This window comes from Cryptotermes secundus, unplaced genomic scaffold, assembly GCF_002891405.2.
Source record: "Cryptotermes secundus unplaced genomic scaffold, Csec_1.0 scaffold26, whole genome shotgun sequence".
Classification (NCBI taxonomy): domain Eukaryota; kingdom Metazoa; phylum Arthropoda; class Insecta; order Blattodea; family Kalotermitidae; genus Cryptotermes; species Cryptotermes secundus.
Genome location: NW_019743656.1, coordinates 1,324,605 through 1,349,853, shown reverse-complemented (window position 1 = coordinate 1,349,853; position 25,249 = coordinate 1,324,605). Strand labels below are relative to the sequence as shown.

The following is a 25,249-nucleotide window of genomic DNA, read 5'->3' as shown; positions in this document are numbered from 1 at the left end:
CCACAGAAACTCAAATCTTGCCAAGTCAGTCTAGAAGTTGTGATCCTATATAATTATGGGCACTAAATTCAAACAAGTGTAAACAGTACAGGATTCTTGAACCCAGAAGTAATTAATACTGATTTATTCAATTATTGGAATGGCAATACATGATCATATATGGCAATCTCCATTACACTTGATACAATCCGACACTCTCACATATAATTATATCTGGGTACTTCACTCTCTTTATGAAAGCATAACTGTGAATTTCAAAAACTGATTTACAATGCAAACATGTCATAATTATGAAAGGAAGAATATAAAGTGAATGTTACAAGGACACAGCTGCACTGAAGCCACATGGAACTGGTTGGCTAGTTGCAGTCACAGGCATCTTTGGGGCAGCTGCACTCCCCTTTTCCTTAGCACTGACATTTCTTTGCTGAAATATAGGAGAACAAGAATTAGTTTTGTTTGTATTATTTAACATCAAATGATAGGATGATTGGTGACTAATGATTTGGAAAAGATGTGTAAGGAAACAGTTATGGCCTAACATATGCTAGAAAGAACTGGAGAACCACAAAATACTCAAGAGAGTTGTGTCCTGCTTGAGACAAAAAATTGAGCCCCTCCAGAAGACAAGTCAGTTGTGTTAAAAGTTTATTTTTCTTGAGGGGGGGGGAAACAAGTGATGTCACAATGTCTCCTGGTACTGTGGCCCCAAATGGACCCTGATGATTGATGAATATGTAACACTACTAAAACAATAACTGATCTGGCTGTGTCACTCCGCTGTGATTTGGGCACCCTCAAATCGAGTTCTACCAGCAAATGGCTGCTGTCAATTTTGTTTTAGTGTCCCTTCCATGTCAGGATTATGCTTTAAGATGGGCCATAATCACTTCCCTCCCACTAACTCTCAGTTCGTAATCACCGTTCTAGCCTCTTTGATTAATCATTTAAAACATAAGATCCTACCTAACAGAAACGCAATATTTAAAACCATTGTTGAAGTAGTGGTGTGTGAAAGTATGAATTGAATTCATCAGGATATGGGCTCCAGCAGCAGCTTCTTTTATGGAAATGAACAGTTTCTTGGTCAATTCCGCAACTTACCTCCTCAAGGACAACTATTTTTCCATGGATTAAGGTTTTCAAAATGTAGGGCTGCCCCTCTTTATCTATGGAATCTCGTAATTGTAAAAGTTGTGAAGAAAATATTTGTATCTAAATTATTTTAATTTGTTGAAGAATGGAAAGAAAACTACAGAATGTAGTCCTTCACGGTTTTTACTATGTACTGAAGACATTCATTCAATGATAGTATTGAAGTGGATATGAAAGCGACTGGTTGTGATAAGTAGTTCCAGCTGTAAAGTTCAGAGCCATGTTGTGCACTGAAACTGTTCCAACATTTCAGCATACTTGCAGTGACCATCTTCAGAGGGAACTGGGCTCAAGGATGATGTGGCCAGTGACATTGTCTTGTGGTGGGAGTATGAAGCATGTGCTATCCAATGGGAAGGAGCTGTGGACCAATATGTGGTAAAGTTTTGCAGTTTGAGTAGGGGTGGCACATGGAGCATGGCAGTATGCAGTAGAAGGGGTTCCTGTGATTAAAATTAAGAATAAAGTCAGAATGAAGAAAGGTGAGACAAACAGGATTTTAGTCAGTCTGTATTCAACCTCACAGCTGAAACTGTAGAAGTGTTTGATCATTTCAGTGGCCTTCCTGATGATGCAGGGATAGTGACTGTGAATGAATGAATGAAATGGATTCTAGAAAGAAGCCACAGAAAATGTGAAATCTGATGCCATGTTTGGCCTCAGCATAGTGTTGTATGCTTGTAATGACTGCCTCACAGATCCATAGTAACAGATTATATCATAAGTAGGCAGATACTTGCATCTGTTCAGAGAGAAAGTCTATTCATGTCAGAAAGCTCAGTCCTCATTAAAATGAAATAATTGCATTAATTTTAAAAATACAAGTTGAAATAATCTTTTAAATTATCTAAATGCTAGATACCTTTCAGAAAAGCTAAACAAAGCTTCATATTTTTTATGTTAAATCATGTATACATGGTTGCTAGAGCTTGAAGGTTGCTGGTTGGAGTTCCAATGACGTGCATCTTTTCAATTGACAATCCTTCCAGCCGCACTATGGCCCTGGGGTCTACTCAGTCTCTTAACAGAAATGAGTACCAGGAATCTTTCTGCGTGGTAAAGGGCAGCCAGCGGGTAAGGCTGACAACCTTACCACCATCTGTGAGAAAACTATCTAGAAAATGTTGGAATCTCACAACCCTATGGGTGTTCACAGCCTGTTACAGGGATAGCTTTACCTTGTTCTTTACTTTTTAAATCATGTATACATATAGTAGCGACTTTAAAGGGTTAATTAATTAATCGGTTAACTCTTACACTGCTGCGGTCGACATATGTCGATCTCTGAAAAACATGGCATCCTTGCAACGATCGACAAAACCCATATTACGACTTAAGAGTTTCAAATCTCAGGTTTACGTGTATGAATCTTTTTCAAACTTGGCGGGTGCATAGAGTCATCCATTGGGAATGTAATGAAGCAGCATTTGTTTCAATGGCTGCATTCTTCTCTAGCTTAAGAAATGTAAAAGGTTGCATCTGCAGAGCGAGGCACGTGCTCTGTGGTAATGTGGCGCGGGTATTTCACAGGGCTACTAAAAATGGCTTCATATAGTGTGCAGTGCTTTCTATAATAGTTTTAAATAAAGTTGTGGACTTTGGTCAACATGTGACTTAGTGATAAGACTAGTATAGTGAATTATGTACTTTTTGGCCATCTTGGACAACCCTGATTTAAATGGACTTTTCCCCTGTGAAAAATACTAAATAATTCAAAATTTTTGCAACTTCTGATGCCTGTTCCCTGTCTGAGGTAAGATTAGCTACATTTTATCACAAATTTTCATATTTTTCAATTAAATTATTTATAAAAGATTTATTCAAAAATAATTCAGCACAGAGGGTACTGAGAGTTACTTAACGTACTAGCAGTGAAAGGGTTAACAAGCATGTCGGAAACCTTACTGTGAAGTTTGGGTTAGTGCCTACATGCGATCAGTATCAGGGAAGTTAAATGCAGAATGGCTACATGACACATATTACAAATAATATATATCTGAAGATTTGAATGCTGGAACACTGTGAAAGAATCACTTAGTGCACATTAGACCACCATGGTCCTTGATTTTGTCACTCTAATAATATTTCATGGAGACTACAAATTCTGAAGCTGATCATGCAGTTTTCTCCAGCCTCCACAGTACTGAGCAACCTGGCCTTAAACACCCCAGTCTATGTTCTTCCCTTGACATGAGACACCACATTCCACACACACAAGGCAGAAAATACAAAGTAAGTAACCCATGGAGCACAGCTGCTCAGCCACTCAAGAAATTCCCAACATTTTATGGAAACCGAAGGTTGATAAGTGTTCACAAGAGCCTAGCTACTGGACCTTATCCAATTAGTACTTTTACATCCTCTTTCCTTTGAGTTCCATTTTAATATTACCCTATAATCTACTCCCATGTTTTCTTGTAGGAAATACAGTAGTATAAATGTATACTGGTTCAAAGTACTCGTAAGTAAATGTACACTGGCCAGCTCTGTATGCAGACTGTAGCTTACAAGTTGCTGGCCTATTATCATCACTGTTGGTGTGAACCAGGTCAGGTGCAGATAGTGGCCTTACCTGTGGCATCCCCGGTACCCCTGCTGCTGCTGCTGCTGCTGCTGCAGCACTGACACTCAAAGCCACACCTGCAGTTTTCCCCACAGCTGCCAGACTCTGGGCAGGTTACTGAAAGCCAGAGCAACTTCTGTAAGTATTTGGGAAGCTCACAAACAGCTGTAGGTTCTATCGGTATAGTCTTTTGGGGTGTGACTGTGTAGCCTGGCAGAGAGTTACAAACGTTTCAAAGGAACATGCTGAGGTGGGCAGGAGATTTCTCCAAAAGAATGGGGGTTGCAAAACTGAAAAACGAAATGAACCTACCAAATATTAATATCAAAAATTAAAATTAATGTAAAAATAAATTATTCTTCCATCCAGAATATTCTAAGGCGATCTGTATGGAAAAAATCTTAAAACAGAAGTTTGCAGGCAAATTCTGTACCCATCATCCCCCCGTAAAACTTCTGGCGGACCCCATTTTTTGTAACAGAGGCTTTTGCCCCTCTGTTTCGACCCACGGTGGCTAGGCATAGCTGTGGTGAGTCACCGGTTAGTGACATCACAAGAATGCACCAGTGTGGTTGAATTGGCAATACCGCAAGGTAACCTGCCTGGCTGTCACACTGGTTGCATTCCCACGACACGATGACCATGCTACGTGATGGACGGCCGGGGTTTCCTTGCCGGTAGGGCAGAGATTTTCACTGAACGCCGTGTTCACGTGGGTAACATTTATACTTCATATTCGGGCAGGTTCTGGGTTCAAATTTCGGGTCGGACACTGTCTGTCCTGAAAGGATCATTCCATTTTTTTGTTCCGGGTTACAAACCTCAAATTCAGCCACGACCACTTCGTTCCCAATTCGTTATTCACCTATCATCCTACCATTTCTCGCTATATAGCAGTGTTTCTCAACCGCCGGGCCCTCGTCCTATAAAAAAAAATAAAGAATTTACCGGGCCGCGGTCTCACAACGGTTGAGAACCACTGCTGAATAGCCTAAGCTGCTGGCAGCGTCGTTAAATAAATGACATGCATAACACGCAGCCGTGCACTTTGTGAATATGAACGTTACAAAATCCTCTCGCCGTCTTCATCGCCTCCCTACATGGTGCCGTTGCCGCTGCTGGGGTTGTGGCTACATACTGCCTTACGTCCTCTTCTTGTTTTCGGATTAATTAGTCACTGGTTGGGCGCCAGTAAGCTTATTTGAAATTGTCTACGAACTTGGTGGAAAGGGGAATGGGGGAGGGGGGATAAGGAGATACTGGTGTTGGGCCCCTAGTTCGAGACTTTAGAGATATAAGATTCTGTCTCAGAGCGATTGTTGGGTTTCGCTCGGTCGGGGGAAGGGGAACTCCCGATACTACATACACAACACATATTCACAGAGCCTCTTTATTACGAAGACTGTCACTGGTGAACACCTTCAATCAACTAGATTATACTTGCTTTACTTTTATTCAGGAATCACAGTGTTTGTTGTAGAAGTACTTAAACGGCTTACTTAAGCTTCCAAATAGATTTCGGAAATATAAATTTCACTTTAGGCTGAATCACTAGTCTATAGGTAGCTCCATTTACAGTTTCTATAATCACTTACACAGGAACTTAGAATTTCTAGTCAAACTTATGGAGATGGAGATTTTGCGTCCGAAAAATCTGTGAGCTCGAAAACAACTCACTTAACAGACTAACTTCTCTCAAAACTAGAAGTCCTAACCGCTTCGTATTGGCCCACAAGTCACTTCCTGAAGTTTCGAGGATTGGTCAAATTTGAAGAAGAGGATTTTATCTCATTTCCTATTCCGCCAATCCGTTGCAAATTTCAAGGGATTTTGAACTCTAATGGCCTAACGTAACTTTTGACAGTCGTTTGATAAATTCTAGCCGTGGCGTGGGCTGTTGGCACTTCCACTTTTGTCGTACGATGTTCTGAAACTGCCAAATATCGTGTTCCCAAAGAATTCCGACCAGCAAATTTGACTAGAATTTCTAGGAAGAAGCTACAAAGGACCTTCCTGTCTTACTTGATTGATTGATTGATTTATTTCGTCACTGTAGATCATTGTACATGATATATGACAAGTCAAGTTAATTCTGAATATTAACAATTTGATATATAAGTAGATTAAAATTACAATAGTTACAATTTTTTTACATTCTTATTTGTGGAGAATTTGATGGAATGAACATTGGCAGGGGAAACCGAAGTACTCGGAGGAAACCTGCCCCAGCGNCTGTCTTCGCTCGCGTGGAAACCTGGATCGTGGGTTCGAATCCAACTCAGGGCATGGATGTTTAGTTTTTCTGTGTTTGTGTACAGGTAGAGGCCTTGAGACGAGCTGATCACCCGCCCAAGGAGTCCTACCGAATGTGTAAGATCTAGAAAAACCGAAGTGAACGGAGAAGTTCATGGAGGTAGGCCTAGGCCCACTGGGGCTCTAGTGCCAAGGAAAAAAAAATTTGAAAAATTGAGATGGGGTTGGCAGGACGGTTACAGTAGTCACATGAGTCTCTTCCGGGCTGTGACGTAAGGGTACATGTCACCTAGGAGACCAGGACTGAATGAGACGTCAATAATACAAACAGGTTTTGGAGGAACAGGACATAAACGCATTAACCACATCTTGTGGTATGTAATGCTGTCTGAATGGCAGCAACGTTTCTTAGCAGTTTTGTGCATCTGTCTTCATGGCAGAATATCCCAGTAATTCGGTGACCTGTATTTCAAATTATATGAACATGACTCAGCTGGAATAGCTACGAGCAACTTTTTTGTATTTCACGTAAGAGAAAACGTTTTCTTGTTTCGTGTCCTGTGAAGATAAATGTGGGGAACAGACCGTTGTGGGGGTGCTACCTTCACGTAATGTATCAAACTGGGGCAAACCAACCACCTTTACCTCCTCCCCGGATAATTGTAAATGACTAGTTATCCCAAATATAAAATACTAAGGGGTGGGGGGCACGCGGTAGCGTATTTGGTTGAGGCACCATGGTACAAGCCGGAAGGTCGTAGGTTAAAATCCCAATGAGGTCACTGGATTTTTTTTCAATTGACCTAATCCTTCCAGCTGCACTATGGCCCTGGGGTCGACTCAGCCTCTAACAGAAATGAGTACCAAGAATATTCTTTGAATATACTCGGGGGTAAAGGGAGGCCGACACGTTGGGCTGACAACCTTGCCGCCATCCATGAGCCGATTGTTTAGAATATGTGCGAACCTCGACATCTCACAACCCTCTTACAGGGATACCTTTACTTTTTTTTTTATTTTTACTTTATCAAATATTAAAGATTAAAATTAGTTTATAAAAGAATGTACTATTCTATCCCGAATACTTAAAGATGATCAGAAAAAATAATCCCGAGCGGCTTAAACATAGGTTTGTAAGGACGAGAAACAGCTGAGAGCGTCACAGATGCCTACTGCATTACGTCCGCATGTCAGTATAAAAGTGGCAATCAGTAGCTAAAATTGCATGTACTCACCGCTACACCTTTCGCAGCATGGAGTAGGCATGATGCTGTAGTGATGTTGAATATAAGCTGCAGCCACGATATAATCTTACGAAAGCTGATGTTGTCGAATGCAGCCGGAGTTCACCAGGTCGCGTATTTATTGGCCCTGCGAGCCGTGCGCAAGACAGCCCGTCTCCAGGGGTAAGGTTCGCAATCTGTCCGCGTGCAGTACTGCACACGTCCGCTAGTGTATACTGTATCACTACGCCGCCTACATGATTGCAATCACGCGTACACTGATAAGGGCTAGAAGCAGATAGTGGATGTGAGATCTGACAACCTGTGTTCGGGAGCTGCCCGTCTCATGTCTGTCTTGGAACGCCAACTACGCCGCTTTCGTGGTTTCCCTCTAGCAAATGCTGCTCGAATAAGCCACGACCACTTCCTTTTTCGCACAATCTTAGTCGTTATTTAATACTCATTCTACTACTCGACACTATGCAGCCTGAACTACTGACAGCATCATTAACCAAACTATAATTAATAACGGCAATGTTGTCCCTGTGCTTAATTCGTCGAGCACCATGCCATGAAAATACAAGGAGGAGTGGAAGTATAGCTCCACCATGCTTGACCTCGGCAGTAAGATGGAGGTGAGTGGTCAGCTTCACGCTCCGGCCGCTTTATCCCCGAAGAAAGAGCCCACGGTATCCCTTGGATAGGAGGCTGGATGGTTCCCAGAGCCTGTCTGGACGCTTTGGAGAGAAGCAAAATCTCTTGCCCCTGCCAGGAATCGAACCCCGGCCGTCAAGCCTATAGCCCGTCACTGTACCAACTTATCTTTCCGGCTCAAGCTATTGATGAATAATATCTACAAACTGAGATTCTACCTCAAAGAAAACAGTGTTCCTCCATTACCAAGGCCAACCAGTTTAAGGAAACAGTCACTGTTTATTGTGAGAACCATACGGAACACGTAAACACTACGTGGACAGAATGCAGAGCTACTCAGTTGTTTAAATGGTAAAGATCACGGAAGAGTTGGCGAGTGCTCATACGGCCCGATCCTTTGGTCAGCCTTGTCCCAAGACGTTTCATTCATATTACCGGCTACGTCTTTGCCATTCTGATCGATCGTATATCCTTAGTTTACGTTAGCTCTCGCATTTTTCGGGGCTAGTCAGTGCGTGGGCTCACCTAAAGCAGCTGAATTCGTATTATTGCAAAGAAGTAAACCGAACTCGCTGTGATCCACTTGCGTGGGGCCCACCAACATTTTCCCTCCCCCAGAAAGAAAATGTGCTTACAAACTAACGTTTCAGCCGTGTAAAAATATTTTTACTCATCGTCCTCATGTATTCAGGATACAAGAATATATTTTATATATTTTTAATTTTATCTAAATATTTGGCGTATATCCTTCGTTTCCTACTTTTATTTTCAAAATTCCGGACGTGAGACGCATGGTTTTGTTCCCCTTTTGCTGGAGCCCACCCCTGCATGGCTATGGGGACCTGGGCGGCTGGAAAAATGGGGCAAGAACTCATGGAACAAAAAAGAATAAATGAAAGAATTTAATTGGGCAGGAAATAGGGTAAAGAAAAGGAAAAAGGTGTAAAGATGTGTAAAAGTGATAGAAAGAAGGAAACGGGGGAAAAGAAAAAGATGCAACGAAATAAGGTAGGTATGAAACTAAATGAATGGAGAGAGGAATAACTGAAGAACGTATAAAAGAGAAAAAGAAAAGATTATAGACAGACCAAGAAGAAATGAAAGAAATGCTGAAGGAATGGTAAAAAGGAGGAAATTATGAACACAAAAGCGTCCATTTTGGAGCGTAGTGTTTCGCAAGTTGCTTGTCTTTTAGGATGTGACGCCGTGTAGTCCGGAGGAATGTTATCAAGGTTTCGCAACAGATTTCTCCGTACCGTTGGTACTAAAATACCAAAGCACACGGCGTAACGTCCGAGAAGATAAGAATGTTGCAATTCACGGCCGTGGGAAGCTCACGTCGCCCTGCGGAGCGGGCCGTGTGCAGTCGGAGTGCTAATTGCAGTGACCTCGGCGTAAGCTGCTCGCGTTAGCCTTCCTGGAAGACGAGCGGGTACCGGTCCTGCTTCGTGTTCGGGGATAGGACGTCGTTGACCGAGGGTTCTAGTTCAATAGTGAGATGAAAGCTCTGAAGTTGCGTATTTTGCGGTTACTGTAGTAACGAACTTTCCATCGTTTACATATAGCTTATACGTAACTTATGTAGTAGTTCCCGAAAGAGCAAGCAGTCTGTTTCGGTGTATGTATTAATAATAACGATGCTGATGTGTCAAATGTAGTACACTATATAAAGAATAGAGAGTTTGCAGTTGTACTTATGAGTGTTATTCATGGGAGATGGCGTTAAACTTTTCCTCTATGTATTATTGGATATCTTGTATAGCTGAAAAGGAACACAGGAAAAAGGAGGGGGAGTTAATGGTACGAAATCTTAGGTAACAACTTACTTTGAATTCTCAGCGGGTGTCACACTAGCAAACGATAAATATGTACACATTTATAAACTGTATGATCGACGATGTGACTGAATAGATACGGTGTTTCCCTCCAGGGAACGTGACCAACGTGTGATTCGCCCATTTGTGTATGTGCGAGAGAAGACCCTGGGTCAATTTGCTGAGAGCAGAATCCTCCAAATTATCCCAGAGAACTGTCCTGTATGCTTTGATGCACCAAAAGTAAGCACAGAACATGGAAAGATTTACATATCATTTATGTAATTATGCCATCATTAGCTCTGGCCATGTAGCATCCAAAGGTAGGAAAATTAGTGGATTGGAAAGGATATGGAAGGAAGCAGTTATAACCTAACTGAGGTACTATCCCAGCATATCCCTCAAGGGACTGAAGGAATCAGAGTAGTTAGTATCGCGCCCTAGATTCAAAGTCAGCACCTGCCGAGATTGAAACTATGCATGTCCCCAATACAAGTGAGAAGTGATAACCACTTGAATGAGTCTGCTTACTTGTGTAACCGGTCATTACCTACCAACGTAAACTTCAAAGTTAATATTTGTTACTTAGTACCAATTTTATACTAAACGTAACATATGCCCAGTCTTGCGTTAACTGTGTCACCATAGATAGCTGTAAATCTTAAAGTGTGTTCAAGGCACAACTAACTTACAAGTAAACGCCAATTGTAACCGTGTAGTACAGTAAATAAAGAGTGTATCATTAACGTCAGACTGTGATTCAAGGACTCTTCACTAAAAATCCCCTTCGTCGGAGCAAGGCTTGTTAAGCCCTGGGAGAGAATCTCATCACTCGACCCAAAGACATTATCCTACTGTTAACCTAAACACATTGACGTGGTTCCCAGATCATGTAATGGTGCCCAACTCATTGACCAACAGGAACCCCCCAAAGAAGTTCTCTTACAAGTGGCTGATCTTAACACGAGACAAGCAAAGTGCACTCACAAGTGACGCCCAATGCAAGGCATCGCCAAGCAACAATAGAAGAACACTCATACTTGGTGACATGGGAAGAAGTGATCCTGAACTTATATGTATATACCGTATTACTTAGAATCTAAGATGTGCATTTCATACATTTTTCCCCCATTCAAAAATTTAGGTGCATCTTGAATTCGAGGAATGTGCACCTAATTTTGTTCCCTCCTAAATCCCACATTCAAAAACTGTACGAGTCTTATATTTGAAGTAACAGGATATTGTCTTCCTTGCTTTGATTTCAAGCACTGCAGTTAGTTTTATGAGCCTCAGACTCTGCTTTCACGTGAAACATTATACGTGCTTCAGTCGTATAACTGACTGACTGAGCATTTTCAAAATCTATCTTTTGAGGTTTTGGTATAATCCTTGAGGCAGTTCATTTTTATGAGAGAGCCTCCAGCATCTCCCATGTCTTATCTCTCATAGCCCATAAACTCCCTTTCTCTTTGTGTCTCTGTTTCGATTTTCTTCCACAGGGTCAGTTGCTTATTTAACTTAAAGATGTGTAAAGATAATGAAACGTGTGGTGGCAGCAGCGTACGCTTAAAGGTCAAGAAGTCATGCTTTAAGTGTGAAATGTGATTTTATGTGCTTACATCTCTACAACGCAAATCCCTCGAAGCCCAAAAAACATCATTTCAATAATATTTAAAAATTCACTTCCTGCCTTACAGAAAATAATGTCTCTATTGCAAATATCAGCCAATCAACGCTGTTTTGAGAAATAACCATTGTTTACTGTGGGAATTATACAGAACACATTCGTACACTGTGTGGACAATTCAACAGAATTTCTCATTAGAGGAAACAGTAAGAAAGTACATTCATTGTACCATCCAACCTAAACTTGCATTTTAATATAATTAAAAAGAAATATTCCAAAGTGGTAAATAACACTGCCACCATAATATATAACGTTCTCAAGTTCAGATCACGGATCATCCTTTTGTACTGGTGATATTGTTTTCAGGAACGCCATCGTGTGAAACAACTGTTGGCACAGCAGGAGATACTGTTCCCTCGCCTCTTCTGGAGCTTGCGATCTGCCCTTCACCCACTCATTAGTTTCCGGCACACTGGCGAAGAGAGCAGAATCTACACGCGCCACAGGAAACAATCTCAGTCCCATGGAATGCATCCCACTTCTGATGCTCTAAGTTCCGATACAGAGGAAGAGCCAGTGTCTTAGATGGGTGAGTGAGGAAAGTGGAGTTGAATTTTCTGCATTTATTTCAATGTAGAATGACTTGATCTAGAAGGGTTTTGGATGAGATTTGAGGTCTCCTCAGATGTGTTCTTCTGGTGTGTCACACTTATCAGTTTTGTAGGTGGTAATCCTTGTTCTCGAGCAACCTGTCACAACCTTGAAGATGAAGGTGCCATGTTCCTCTGAAAAATGTGTTGACTTTCAGCAGACAACATGGCGTTATATCTCAGAAGATAGGAACATTTCATAGTTGATTTTGACTGTGGTGTATCATCACTGTGGTGTGATGAGCTAACAGAAGGAACCGCGGAGCGTGGAACAACAAATTGTGATTAAATTCCTCGTTGGAGAAAACATCCCATCTGCTGAAATTCACCACAGACTCCAACAACAGTATGGGGAAGAGTGTTTCTCACGGACCCGTGTGTTTGAGTGGTGTAAGTGCTTCAGAGAGGGCAGAGAGCGCGTGGAGAATGAACTGCATGATCATTGGCCACGAACATCCATCATCGAACCAAACATTGATCGTGCAGATGCGCTTATTCATGAGAATAGGCGCATCACTATCAAGGAACTTGGAGCAATGCTGTCCATCAGTGTTGGTAGTGTAGAAACATCGTGAAATACCACCTGCACTATCGCAAGGTGAATGCACGGTGGGTACCACGCACTTTGACGGACGTGAACAAAATGGTGCGCATCAAGCTGCCAGTCATCTACAGCAGTTTGAAGATGAAGCTGATGCATTTTTGAAGTCTATAGTGACCACCAATGAAAGGTGGGTGCACTACTTCATTCCCGAGTCCCAGCAATCATCACGTGAATGGTGGCATACCAGTTCTCCCAAACACAAGAAAGCGCGGAGGAGCTGTTCGGCAGGAAACGTGATGGCAACATTCTTCTGGGACTGGAGGGGGTTATCCATGTAGACTTTCTGACAGATGCCAGAACAGTCAATGCAGCTTATTACTCAGACCTCCTGGCAACAGATGTGAAGGAAATGATCCGATCCAAGCGGAAGGCAGGTGGAAAGCGGGTAGCCTTCCTTCAAGACAGTGCACAACCCCTTACAGCCAAGACAACAATGGAAACCATCTGGAAATTGAAATGGAACCTTCTGACACATCCGCCGTACAGTCCCAATTTGGTCCCAAGTGATTTCTACCTGTTCGGAAGGCTCAAATCAGACTTGCAAGGCATGCGGTTTGTGGACAAAGCTGCCGTCATCCAGACTGTTCGGGAGTGGATACGCTGCCAACCACAAGCCTTTTTTGAAAAGGGCATCAGGATGCTTCCAGAACGTTGGAAAAAATGTGTTGACTCTGGAGGGGAGTATGTTGAAGATTGACACATGCAAGTAAGTGTTTGGCAATTATGGTTAAAAAAAAATCAGTCCCAGTCATATTTGAACCACCTTGTACATACATACATATATATGTACATGCACACTTTTTCATGTATTAAAAATCCAGCTTTCATTGTCCCTAGTTCTTTATCCCCTCAGATGTTCATGTGACCACGTTGGTTGGTTCTTTGGTCAACCCAGTTACTTCCACTTTTTTTTTCTCTCTTCAGGTAAATACGTACACCCCACAACACACTTAAGCTGTTGTTATTCTTCTGATTTCAACTGGAACATAACTGCAACTTCTGCTTACATTTTTGGAACAGACATGAAGATTCACTTGTTCAGAGAACATGTTATACAAATTGAGTGATCTGTGTTGATATGAAGAAAGAAGTAAAATGGAAATGAGTATATTCAGGAATGGACCAATGGGCATTATTGATAGATGTTGGTACATTTGGGATTGGCCCAGCAGACATGTTAATATACATGGGTATATATTTGGTCACCCTAGATGGACATGAGTATATTCTGGGTTGGTCCTCAATAAATTAAAAATTTACTGGGAAATAAGAAACCAACAGAAAGATGCCTCTACTTCTGTGAACCTTAATTCCTGTCAGAAATAAGGCTGATGTCTTGTTATATTTAAATATTTGCAGAATTTTCAATACAAGAAGATCCTTCTCTAGCCAGAAGATACATAATTTAATATGTATACAGGCCTCTACATATTGTGAAACTTACTGATCAGTAATTGTAAGTAATTTATTAATTGAAAGATGATGAAATCACTGATTTGGAGTTGTTAGGACAGTGAATTGAAATGGTGTATCAAAGATGCAGATAAGATGAGCAAAGTACAAGAGAGAACAGATCTAGACTTTCTGCCTGAACTGTGGAACCAAGTAAGTTAATATTCAGAAGGTCCCATGGGTGGTTATTGTGGTTGAAATCCTTCGTGATTTCGGCCATTAATACCAGCATGGTATCCTAAATACCATAACCATGGTCTGTAACCTAACCATCTGCCATTTCGTAACATTCACCATTGTCTTCAGTGCTTCATTATTAACTGTTACTGTCAGATTTTAAATTCTCATGCAGGGGCTAGTGACCAAATTTTTTAATCCTCTTCTGTCCTCTTTTGGAAGCTTTCTGCAACGAACATAATGAATTTATGGCATATTGTGATGTGTGCCAAGTGTCATGTCTTTGCTCGTATTCATTGACACCTTTTTTAATAGTTCATTCATGTATGCAAACAGATTGTACCTTCCCATACCCAATATTCTTTCATTTCTGTGCAAATTAGTATGTAATAAGTAGAATTAGGTTGGAAATAAAGGGAGAAAGACTTAGCTCTGTAACTCTATTGGTATTTAAAGGAATGCAGTAACCTGTGTAGCCAGACTGCATGCTTGTGCCATTACAGAAATCTGAAGTTTGGAACTTAAGTTTTTGGTAGCCGACAATCTAAACAAGTAGTGGTTACTTCTCCTTTAAATAAAGCTTTTAATTTAATCTGTTTATTGTTTTTACTTCTAGTAAAAAAGGCACAGGGGGCACACGGTAGTGTAGTTGGTTGAGGGGCTATGCTACAAGCTGGACGGTCGCTGGTTCAAGTCCCGATGTGGTCATTGGATTTTTTTCAGTTGATCTAATCTTTCTAGCCGCACTATGGCCCTGGGGTTCACTCAGCCTTTTAACAGAAATGAGGTCCAGGAATTAATTAAACAAGTTTCATGGGGAGTGAAGTGCAACCAGCACGTAAGGCTGACAACCATACCACCATCTTTGAGCAGATTGTCGAGATAATGCGGGACCCTCAACATCTAACAACCCAATGCGCCTTCATGGCCTGGTAAAGGGATAGCTTTACTTTTTTTTTTCTTTTTACAAAAGGCACAGAGGTGCATCCAGTTACTCAAAAGGAAACCTGGAACTGCTGATTCTTCATTAAGGTCCATTCAGTGTGGAAATATTCTATATGACATTTCACATAAAGTGAGCACCACAGTGTATTAACTCTCATTATCTGGGAATAGGGAATTTAAGGTGCCCTTTTTAAGGCTCCCTGCAGATTGGCAGCCAGTAATCAAGAATTCACTGAATTCTGCAGATGGTTTTAAAGTGTAGAATGAATTGCTTTCATTGGTTACTCACAAAGTATTTTTATTTTGCAGCATTAAAAGACTTCACATTGTTACTCTGTAACCAGACCAGTTGTTGGACAGAGATGAAGGCCCCCCCCTCCCCAAAAAAATTAAGTCTGAGGATGTGGTAATGAGCTGCGTATCTGGACTATTGCCCATCTCAGAGGGGGCAGCAATAGATGAGCATGGAGGAATGGTGGAATTATGATTGGCAGGAGAAACCCGAAGATACTCGGGTAAAAATACATACTCCAGTGCTACTGTACCCACCATATATCTCACATGAAGTCACCTGGGACTGAACCCAAGGCTCCATGAGAAGCTGGCATCTAACCTCCTGATCTATGTTGCTGTTTTAGTTATTGATAGATATCTGGAATTTTATTCTTGGTGAATTTACATGATTTTTTGATACAGTAGTAAAGTTGTACCCATTATCATACAGCTCCTGTTGTCCTCCTTCCGGAGTATGTGTATGTAGTTGGGGAATGTTTTGTTTGGTACACTGATTAGTGGTGTGTTCTAGTAATACTTTCTGACTTCTCATGGTTATCTTCCTATGTTTCATTCTGTCTAGACATCACTAGACAGTGTATAACACACAAGTATGCCTTCAGGGTCTCATGTGATAAGTGTCCACAGAGCTCACACAAATATTGTAATGTACCTTGACGTGCCCATTTTATTTACATGGTGATAAAAGTCTGGATTCATTGCTGTAGAATGGTCGCCACTCATTATAAGTAATGTGATGCCAATGTTCATCTTAAGGATGGTGACAGGATGTTCCTCCAAAACATTCATACCTACCAGACTACATGGCGTCATAGAACACCATAACACGAATCTTCACTGCTGTAATTGTGCTGAAATCTTAAAAATTATTGTCTTCTCATATGTATGTGACTCTGTGTAATCTGGTACGTATTCCCTAATTTAGTTTGTCCTTTCCCTTCTTCACTTCTTCATTTTCCCTTTCCTATTCTACCCTCTGAATCATCCCCTGCTGGTAATTTGCCTTTTCTGCCCTTGAAAAAGAGACCCTTTAAAGGGCCACTGATTCTTCTGGCTTCTCTCTGCTTTCTATATGTTATTCACAACAATTATTTCTTCCTACTACTTTCTCCTTAAAGATCCAATATCCTTGACACTGTTCTCCTTACTCCTATGGTTTTCTGAGGGCCCTGCCCCCCTCCCTTCCACCACCACCAGTATAACCATACCATTCTTCTTACACATATGACTTCCCTCTTCCACCCTGAAGATGGAGGCAACATGTTCCTACTGGTAATGCTGTACTAGACTACATGACATCACAACCCAAAAGACCATAATCTGCATATCCACAGAAACTCAAATCTTGCCAAGTCAGTCTAGAAGTTGTGATCCTATATAATTATAGGCACTAAATTCAAACAAGTGTAAACAGTACAGGATTCTTGAACCCAGAAGTAATTAATACTGATTTATTCAATTACTGGAATGGCAATACATGATCATTACACTTGATACAATCTGACACTCACTCTCACACATAATTATATCTGGGTACTTCACTCTCTTTATGAAAGCATAACTGTGAATTTCAAAAACTGATTTACAATGCAAACATGTCATAATTATGAAATGAAGAATAGTAAGTGAATGTTACAAGGACACAGCTGCACTGAAGCCACATGGAACTGGTTGGCTAGTTGCAGTCACAGGCATCTTTGGGGCAGCTGCACTCCCCTTTTGTTTTGCACTGACATTTCTCTGCTGAAATGTAGGAGGAACAACAATTAGTTTTGTTTGTATTATTTAACATCAAATGATAGGGTGATTGGTGACTAATGATTTGGAAAGGATGTGGAAGGAAACAGTTATGGCCTAACATATGCTAGAAAGAACTGGAGAATCACAAAATACTCAAGAGGGTTGTGTCCTGCTTGAGACAAAAAATTGAGCCCCTTCAGAATACAAGTCAGTTGTGTTACCAGTGAAATTTTTTTATGTGTGGGGGGGGGGGAGCAAGTGATGTCACAAAGTCTCCTGATACTGTGGTCCCAAATGGACCCTGATGATTGATGAGTATGTAACACTACTGAAAGCGGCCTCCATAGTCTAGAGGTAACGTTCCCACCTCATGACTCATAGTACGCGGGTTCAAATATCCGGCGGAGGTCGTCATAGCTTTATGGCATATAAAAGAACCTCATATCTCCAGGGGAGGTCACTGAGCCAAATTACGGATGTTTCCCACCCAACAGCAGTCTCTAATACCTCTGGTAGATGGGGGAAGCATTATAGATACCTCTCAGCTAGTAGAGCCGGTCTCGCTGGCTGGGCGGTACTGATGGTATGCACCAGTACCGGTAGGATACAGAGACTGGTAGAAATCAGAGGGAAGCACAGTGGACCAATACAGGTCTAAGTGCATGGGGAAACCCACCCTCTCCAATAACTAACTAACTAACACTACTGAAACAATAACTGATCTGTCTGTGTCACTCTGTGCTGTGATTTGGGCACCCTCAAATAGAGTCCTACCAGCAAATCGTTGCTGTCAATTTTGTTTTACTGTCCCTTCCATGTCAGGATTATGCTTTAAGATGGGCCATAATCACTTCCCTCCCCATAACTCTCAGTTCATAATCACCCTCCTAGCCTCTTCGGTTAATCTTTAAAACATAAGATTCTACCTAACAGAAATGCAATATTTAAAACCAGTGTTGAAGAACTGGGGTGTGAAAGTATGAATTGAATTCATCAGGATATGGGGTTCAGCAGCAGCTTCTTTTATGGAAATGAACAGTTTCTTGGTCAATTCAGCAACTTACCTCCTCAAAGACAACTATTTTTCCATGGATTAAGGTTTTAAAATGTAGGGCTGCCCCTCTTTATCTATGGAATCTCATAATTGTGAAAGTTGTGAAGAAAATATTTGTAACTAAATTATTTCAATTTGCTGAAGAATGGAAAGAAAACTACAGAATGTAGTCCTTCACGGTTTTTACTATGTATTATATTTCGTGGAGACTACAAATTCTGAAGCTGATCATGCATTTTTCTCCAGCCTCCACAGTACTGAGCAACCCGGCCTTAAACACCCCAGTCTATGTTCTTTCCTTGAGGTGAGACACCACATTCCACACACACACACAAGGCAGAAAATACAAAGTAAGTAACCCATGGAGCACAGCCCTTATTCAAAAACTAACAATTGCTCGGCCACTCAAGAAATTCCCAACATTTTATGGAAACTGAAGGTTGATAAGTGTTCACAAGAAACCAGCTACTGGACCTTACCCAATTAGTACTTTTACATCCTCTTTCCTTTGAGTTCCATTTTAATATTACCCTATAATCTACTCCCATGTTTTCTGGTATGAAATACAGTAGTATAAATGTATACTGGTTCAAAGTACTCGTAAGTAAATGTACACTGGCCAGTTCTGTAAGCAGACTGTAGCTTACAAGTTGCTGGCCTATTATCATTACTGTTGGTGTGAACCAGGTCAGGTGCTGATAGTGGCCTTACCTGCGGCATCCCCGGTACCCCTGCTGCTGTTGCTGTTGCTGCAGCACTGACACTCGGAGCCACATGTGCAGTTTTCCCCACAGCTGCCAGACTCTGGGCAGGTTTCTGAAAGCCAGAGCAACTTCTGTAAGTATTTGGGAAGCTCACAAACAGCTGTAGATTCTATTCGTACAGTCTTTTGTGGTGTGACTGTGTAGCCTGGTAGCTTATACAGTGTCACATTCCAGAAGATGGTACTTTTAATATCCACTGTTGTCAGAACCTCAGATTTCACACTGTATATGTCCTTTTATTTACATCAGACAGGCTGTGCCATAGCACAGGTGTTTAGTCGTTGGTTTCCCACCGTAGTGGAGCAGGTTCGAGCCCAGTCAGGTCACACAGATTAAATGGCACTGAGGCAGGTTTTCCTTCAAGTACTTAGGTTTCCCTGCAAAATCCCATCCCACCAGATGCTCCACATTCATCTACCATCTGCAGCTGGTATAATAGCCCCACTAGGGGCTGGCATGCCAAGTGGACTCAAGTCACCCCACCAAAAAATAAAAAATAACGTCATCACTTATGTAGTCTCTTTTCTTTCCAAACAGTTTGACAGCATCCTCTTGTAAACATAACAAAGTGCTTAATAATTTTGGCCCCTTATGCTGAATGGATACACCTCATACTGACCCCCCCTCAAATCATATTCAGTATCAGAAGCATGCCGAAAGTGCTCATTGTGTCCCTTATCAATGATTTCAATTCCAACAAACTCTACTCGCACTACCTATTTTATTTTAGAAACGTCACAATCATTTGACAGTACAAGAGCACTCAATGCACATTGCCTGGAGCATATTTCAGTCACAGGAGGAGGGCGTGGAGGGATGCGGATAGTAGCATTCATGAATGTGATATGGAAGGGATAAACTGTAGGATTAGTAATATTTGAAGTAAAATTCAAGTTTGCAGGAGGGCCCCCTTAGATTCTGAACTGTATGCAGCCGAATCCCGCAGGCCACAGTACCCATATTCCTGATGAAGGCAGAAAGAGTGGCTTGTTTGTCCTCCAAAAGCACACATTCAACTGTGTGTAGCAATCTATAGGATTCCTCAGAGACAGACACAAGTAGCACCTGATATACGTACTATTATAGGAAACAGATAACTGTTACCAATATGTACAGTGGCCACAGCTGTCAAAGCAGTGTGCAAGTGATGAGGTAGAGCTTTGGGGTGTCATTTGAGTATATTATATTGAAGCATCCTGTTACATTCCACACATCTACATGTATAATATAAACTCTGTTGCAAATGTAAAACTTTATTGTAGTTCTTGTCCCCTTCTTTCACACTACGTTTCGACCGCAACTGGCCATCATCAGGTGTATTTTACTTCACGTAGCTCTCACACTGCACTCAATATTAACATTTAAACTCCAGATTTCCAATTGTTCATTGCTTGGTAGTCAATCGGTATCCAATATTCCAGAACTCCCCTTGTCGATTTTTTATATTTAAAATCTTTATTAGTATTCACATGTCGATTGGTTTAAATTTTTTCCCCCCCAATTTAGTTTTAACATTTTAAAATTTTAAATTTAAATCAAAATCACAGAGAGGTTAGCTGCAGCACATATAAGCATAGAACAGGTATCTCTGTGATTTTGATTTAAATTTAAAATTAAAATTTTAAAATAATTGTAAATGATTAGTTATCCCAAATATCAAATAGTAAGGGGTGGGGGGCACGCGGTAGCGCATTTGGTTGAGACACCATGGAACAAGCCGGAAGGTCGTGGGTTCAAAACCCGATGAGGTCATTGGATTTTTTTCAATTGACCTAATCCTTCCAGCTGCACTATGGCCATGGGGTCGACTCAGCCTCTAACAGAAATGACTACCAGGAATATTCTTTGATATTCTCAGGGGTAAAGGGAGGCCGACACGTAGGGCTGACAACCTTGCCGCCATCCACGAGCCGATTGTCTAGAAAATGTGGGAACCCCGACATCTCACAACCCTATGGGCCTCCACTGCCTGTTACAGGGATAACTTTACTTTTTTACTTTTACATCATTATTCTATCCCGAATACTTAAAGATGATCAACAAAAATAATCCCGAGCGGCTTAAACATAGATTGTAAGGACGTTTTTCTAGATAGCCCTCGTTTAAGAGAAACTGCTGAGGGGGTCCCAGATGCCTACTGCGTTACGTCCGTATGTTAACGTAATAGAGGCGATCAATAGTAAAGATTTCGTGTACTCACCCTTACACCTTTCGCAGCATGGAGTAGGCATGATGATGTAGTGACGTTGACAAAGCTGCAACCACAAGAGAATCTGACGAAAGCTAATGACGAATGCAACATGAGCGCACTGTGCCGCGTATTTATTGGCCCTGCGAGCCGTGCGCAAGCCAGCCCGTCTCCAAGGGCAAGGTCGGCAGGAAGGAGTGCAGCTATGCACACGGACGCTAAGTTAAACAGAATCACGACGCCTACTTGACTGCAATCACGCCCAAGTGGACACTGATAAGGGATGGAAGCAAATAGTGAATGTGAAGTCAGACAACATTACTTCCGGTAGCTTTCGGAAAGTAACGTTCGAGTATGGCCATAGCTCAAGCGGTTAGTCGCTGGCTTCCCACCGCGGCGGCCTGGGTTCGATCCCGGGTCTGGTCAAGTGGGATTTGTGGTGGACAAAGTGGCGCTGGGGCAGGTTTTTTCCGAGTACTTCGGTTTCCCCTGCCAATCTTCATTCCACCAATTGCTCCACAATCACCCTCACCTATCATCTGGGGCTGGTACAATAGGCCAGAAGTGGCCGCAGTTCAAGGGACCTAGTCCCACCCCACTAACAATAAAAAAAGTCGATTATGAAATACATAAAAATTTTTAGAAAGACCGGACATTTGGCTCAGCACTTCTGAACCTGTGTTCGGGAGCTGCCCGTCTCATGTCTCTGTTGGGACGCCGACTACGCCGCTTTCGTGGTTTCCCTCTAGCAAATGCTGCTCGAATAAGCCACGACCACTTCCTTTTTCGCACTATTTTAGTCGTTATTTAATACTCATTCTACTACTCGACACTGTGCAGCCTGAGCTACTGACAGCATCATTAACCAAACTATAATTAATAACGGCAATGTTGTCCCTGTGCTTAATTCGTCGAGCACCATGCCATGAAAATACAAGGAGGAGTGGAAGTATAGCTCCACCATGCTTGACCTCGGCAGTAAGATGGAGGTGAGTGGTCAGCTTCACGCTCCGGCCGCTTTATCCCCGAAGAAAGAGCCCACGGTATCCCTTGGATAGGAGGCTGGATGGTTCCCAGAGCCTGTCTGGACGCTTTGGAGAGAAGCAAAATCTCTTGCCCCTGCCAGGAATCGAACCCCGGCCGTCAAGCCTATAGCCCGTCACTGTACCAACTTATCTTTCCGGCTCAAGCTATTGATGAATAATATCTACAAACTGAGATTCTACCTCAAAGAAAACAGTGTTCCTCCATTACCAAGGCCAACCAGTTTAAGGAAACAGTCACTGTTTATTGTGAGAACCATACGGAACACGTAAACACTACGTGGACAGAATGCAGAGCTACTCAGTTGTTTAAATGGTAAAGATCACGGAAGAGTTGGCGAGTGCTCATACGGCCCGATCCTTTGGTCAGCCTTGTCCCAAGACGTTTCATTCATATTACCGGCTACGTCTTTGCCATTCTGATCGATCGTATATCCTTAGTTTACGTTAGCTCTCGCATTTTTCGGGGCTAGTCAGTGCGTTGGCTCACCTAAAGCAGCTGAGTTCGTATTATTGCAAAGAAGTAAACCGAACTCGCTGTGATCCACTTGCGTGGGGCCCACCAACATTTTCCCTCCCCCAGAAAGAAAATGTGCTTACAAACTAACGTTTCAGCCGTGTAAAAATATTTTTACTCATCGTCCTCATGTATTCAGGATACAAGAATATATTTTATATATTTTTAATTTTATCTAAATATTTGGCGTATATCCTTCGTTTCCTACTTTTATTTTCAAAATTCCGGACGTGAGACGCATGGTTTTGTTCCCCTTTTGCTGGAGCCCACCCCTGCATGGCTATGGGGACCTGGGCGGCTGGAAAAATGGGGCAAGAACTCATGGAACAAAAAAGAATAAATGAAAGAATTTAATTGGGCAGGAAATAGGGTAAAGAAAAGGAAAAAGGTGTAAAGATGTGTAAAAGTGATAGAAAGAAGGAAACGGGGGAAAAGAAAAAGATGCAACGAAATAAGGTAGGTATGAAACTAAATGAATGGAGAGAGGAATAACTGTTGCTTGTCTTTTAGGATGTGACGCCGTGTAGTCCCGGAGGAATGTTATCAAGGTTTCGCGACAGGTTTCTCCGTACCTTTGGTACTAAAATACCAAAGCACACGGCGTAACGTCCGAGAAGATAAGAATGTTGCAATTCACGACCGTGGGAAGCTCACGTCGCCCTGAGGAGCGGGCCGTGTGCAGTCGGAGTGCTAATTGCAGTGACCTCGGACACGAGCTGCTCGCGTTGGCCTTCCTGGAACACGAGCGGGTCCCGGCCCTGCTTCGTGTTATGGAGGTCCACGGTTCGGGGACAGGACATCGTTCTTGTAGTTCCTCAGTCCCTCCAGGCAAATGCTGCGATAGTACCTTAACTTCTGCATCTTTTCCAATTCATTATTCACCAGTCCCCCCGCCCCTCGATGCTATATAGTGCGAGCTATTAAATAGCTCCATCGGTATATGTGCTGTCTGAACGTTCCGGGTTCGATTCCCTGTAGGACCAAGATGTTATTTTTTCTCTTTACCACAGCGTCCAGCCTCCTATCCAATGGGTACCGGGTGCTCCTTCCCGGACGGTCAGGCGGCCGGAGCGTGATGCTTAACACTCACCTTCATGTAGGGCAGAGATTAAGAATGGTGGATCTGTGCTTCCACTCCCCCAGACTTCTTCATAGTGTCGTGCTTAATTAATTAAACACAGGGACAACTTACGTTACTACTACGTGTATATATACATTTAAAATATGAATGTAAAATTAACTTCGTGAAATTACCTTTAATTTGAATTTATTGGTGCTTAAAGCTGATTTTCGAAAATGCCACCGCCGGCCGCAACACAGGCTGCCGCTCGGTTGTGAACCGCGCGGGTACATACCAACCCACCACGCCTTAGGTACCTCTCAAGTGTCGAGGTAACGAGAACGCTCTGTCTGTAACTGGCTAAAAATAGCGACCCGTTAGATGACAGACGCGGTTCACACGAGGGCGTGTACGGAAATGAATAAACGGTCATAACTCCGTAACCGTCCAAAATCGGACACATGTTTATATGAACTTTTTTTATCACAAAGACCTAGGAAATCACCTTCTGCTGTTATGCCTTAAAGTCGTGAAACACCCTGTATATATATGCAGTTTAGAAAATATTTTGATATGTTAAAGAAGGGTATTTGTGATATCCGTGCGCTTTAAGTTCATAGCTAGGAGTCCGGTAGTCTTCACTGCATTACTCAGCAGCTAGTAGAAAGGTAAGCCTGTCCTACCTTTAATTAAGCATCACGCAGTGAAGACGGAGGAGTAAAGGTATAACTTCAACACTTTTGACCTCAGAACTGGATGGAGTTTTACCCCCAGAGAAAACAGCTCACGGTACCCATTGGATAGGAGAGGGGATAGGCCCCCGGGAGTGGTCTGAACGCTGTGGAGTAGAGAAAAATATCTTTGCCCGTGCCGGGAATCGAAGCCCGCATGTCCACCCCGTAACTCGTCACTATACCGACTTGCAGAAGATTGTGTGACCGTCTAACCTCGCTCAATACGAATGTGCTGTATAAAATTCCTGCGAAGGGCGTCTACTTCGGGTGACACGAAACTGAATACTTGGGCGTCGAAGGGGGAGTTTCTCACATCGCCGCGCCACTCATCTTGCTGAGTTGCATGCCGGGAATTCGCAGCTTCCTGGCGTCAGTTTAATGGTCTCTCGTGTTCAGAGGTATATTGCGCGTCTGTCGTAAAGCTCTATCCCACCGAGACGCTAATAACTGGCTCAGTTCCGCGACGCTCTCACACCAGGCTTCGTGCCACTGCGCTTGTTTCGACTTGACAAACAGTCTCTCTCATTTCTTGTTTATTTCATCTGATACCGTCCTGATCAAGAATGGTGGATCCATACCTCCCCTCCCTCTAGCACCTTCATGATGTGGTATGTAATTAATTAAGCACAGCGACAAACTTAATTTTAACGTTTTTTGTCAGTGTAGAGCATACGTGGCCAACTACAGCTCGCGAGCCGCATGCTACTCCTTCGTCATTATTTATTTATTTATTTACAA

The 25,249-nt window shown here is 42.3% G+C and overlaps 1 protein-coding gene and 1 long non-coding RNA gene across 7 annotated transcripts; one reads left to right on the top strand and one right to left on the bottom strand.

The window, feature by feature from the left end:
* Positions 1–93: 93 nt before the first annotated feature.
* On the bottom strand, positions 94–21,322 carry LOC111874161. 3 transcript variants are annotated; one of them, XM_023869412.2, is made up of 3 exons: positions 21,170–21,322; positions 18,917–19,021; positions 94–427 (listed from the first exon to the last, which is right to left on the bottom strand). In XM_023869412.2, the coding sequence occupies exons 1-3, from the start codon at positions 21,269–21,271 to the stop codon at positions 317–319; spliced, it is 318 nt and encodes a 105-aa protein (XP_023725180.1). In that variant the 5' UTR covers positions 21,272–21,322; the 3' UTR covers positions 94–316. The 3 variants fall into 3 exon arrangements, with proteins under 3 accessions (XP_023725180.1, XP_023725181.1, XP_023725179.1); XM_023869413.2 differs by lacking the exon at positions 94–427 and adding an exon at positions 16,833–17,151 and having other exon boundaries at positions 21,170–21,316; XM_023869411.2 differs by lacking the exon at positions 94–427 and adding an exon at positions 16,833–17,154 and having other exon boundaries at positions 21,170–21,306.
* LOC111874162 lies at positions 9,226–14,861 on the top strand. 4 transcript variants are annotated; one of them, XR_002844499.2, is made up of 4 exons: positions 9,226–9,466; positions 9,779–9,905; positions 11,656–11,878; positions 13,468–14,861. It is a non-coding gene; the product is annotated as an uncharacterized LOC111874162 (long non-coding RNA). The 4 variants fall into 4 exon arrangements; XR_002844498.2 differs by having other exon boundaries at positions 9,226–9,648; XR_002844497.2 differs by having other exon boundaries at positions 9,226–9,662.
* Positions 21,323–25,249: the final 3,927 nt, after the last annotated feature.

Excerpts from the sequence above, each read along its gene's own strand:
- LOC111874161 (XM_023869412.2), bottom strand. The coding sequence starts at position 21,271 with ATGTTGCATTCGTCATTAGCTTTCGTCAGATTCTCTTGTGGTTGCAGC. Across the intron at positions 19,022-21,169 it reads ATGCTGCGAAAGGTGTAAGG|AAACCTGCCCAGAGTCTGGC; the intron begins GTGAGTACACGA and ends TCTGGCTTTCAG. Across the intron at positions 428-18,916 it reads GGGTACCGGGGATGCCGCAG|CAAAGAAATGTCAGTGCTAA; the intron begins GTAAGGCCACTA and ends CCTATATTTCAG.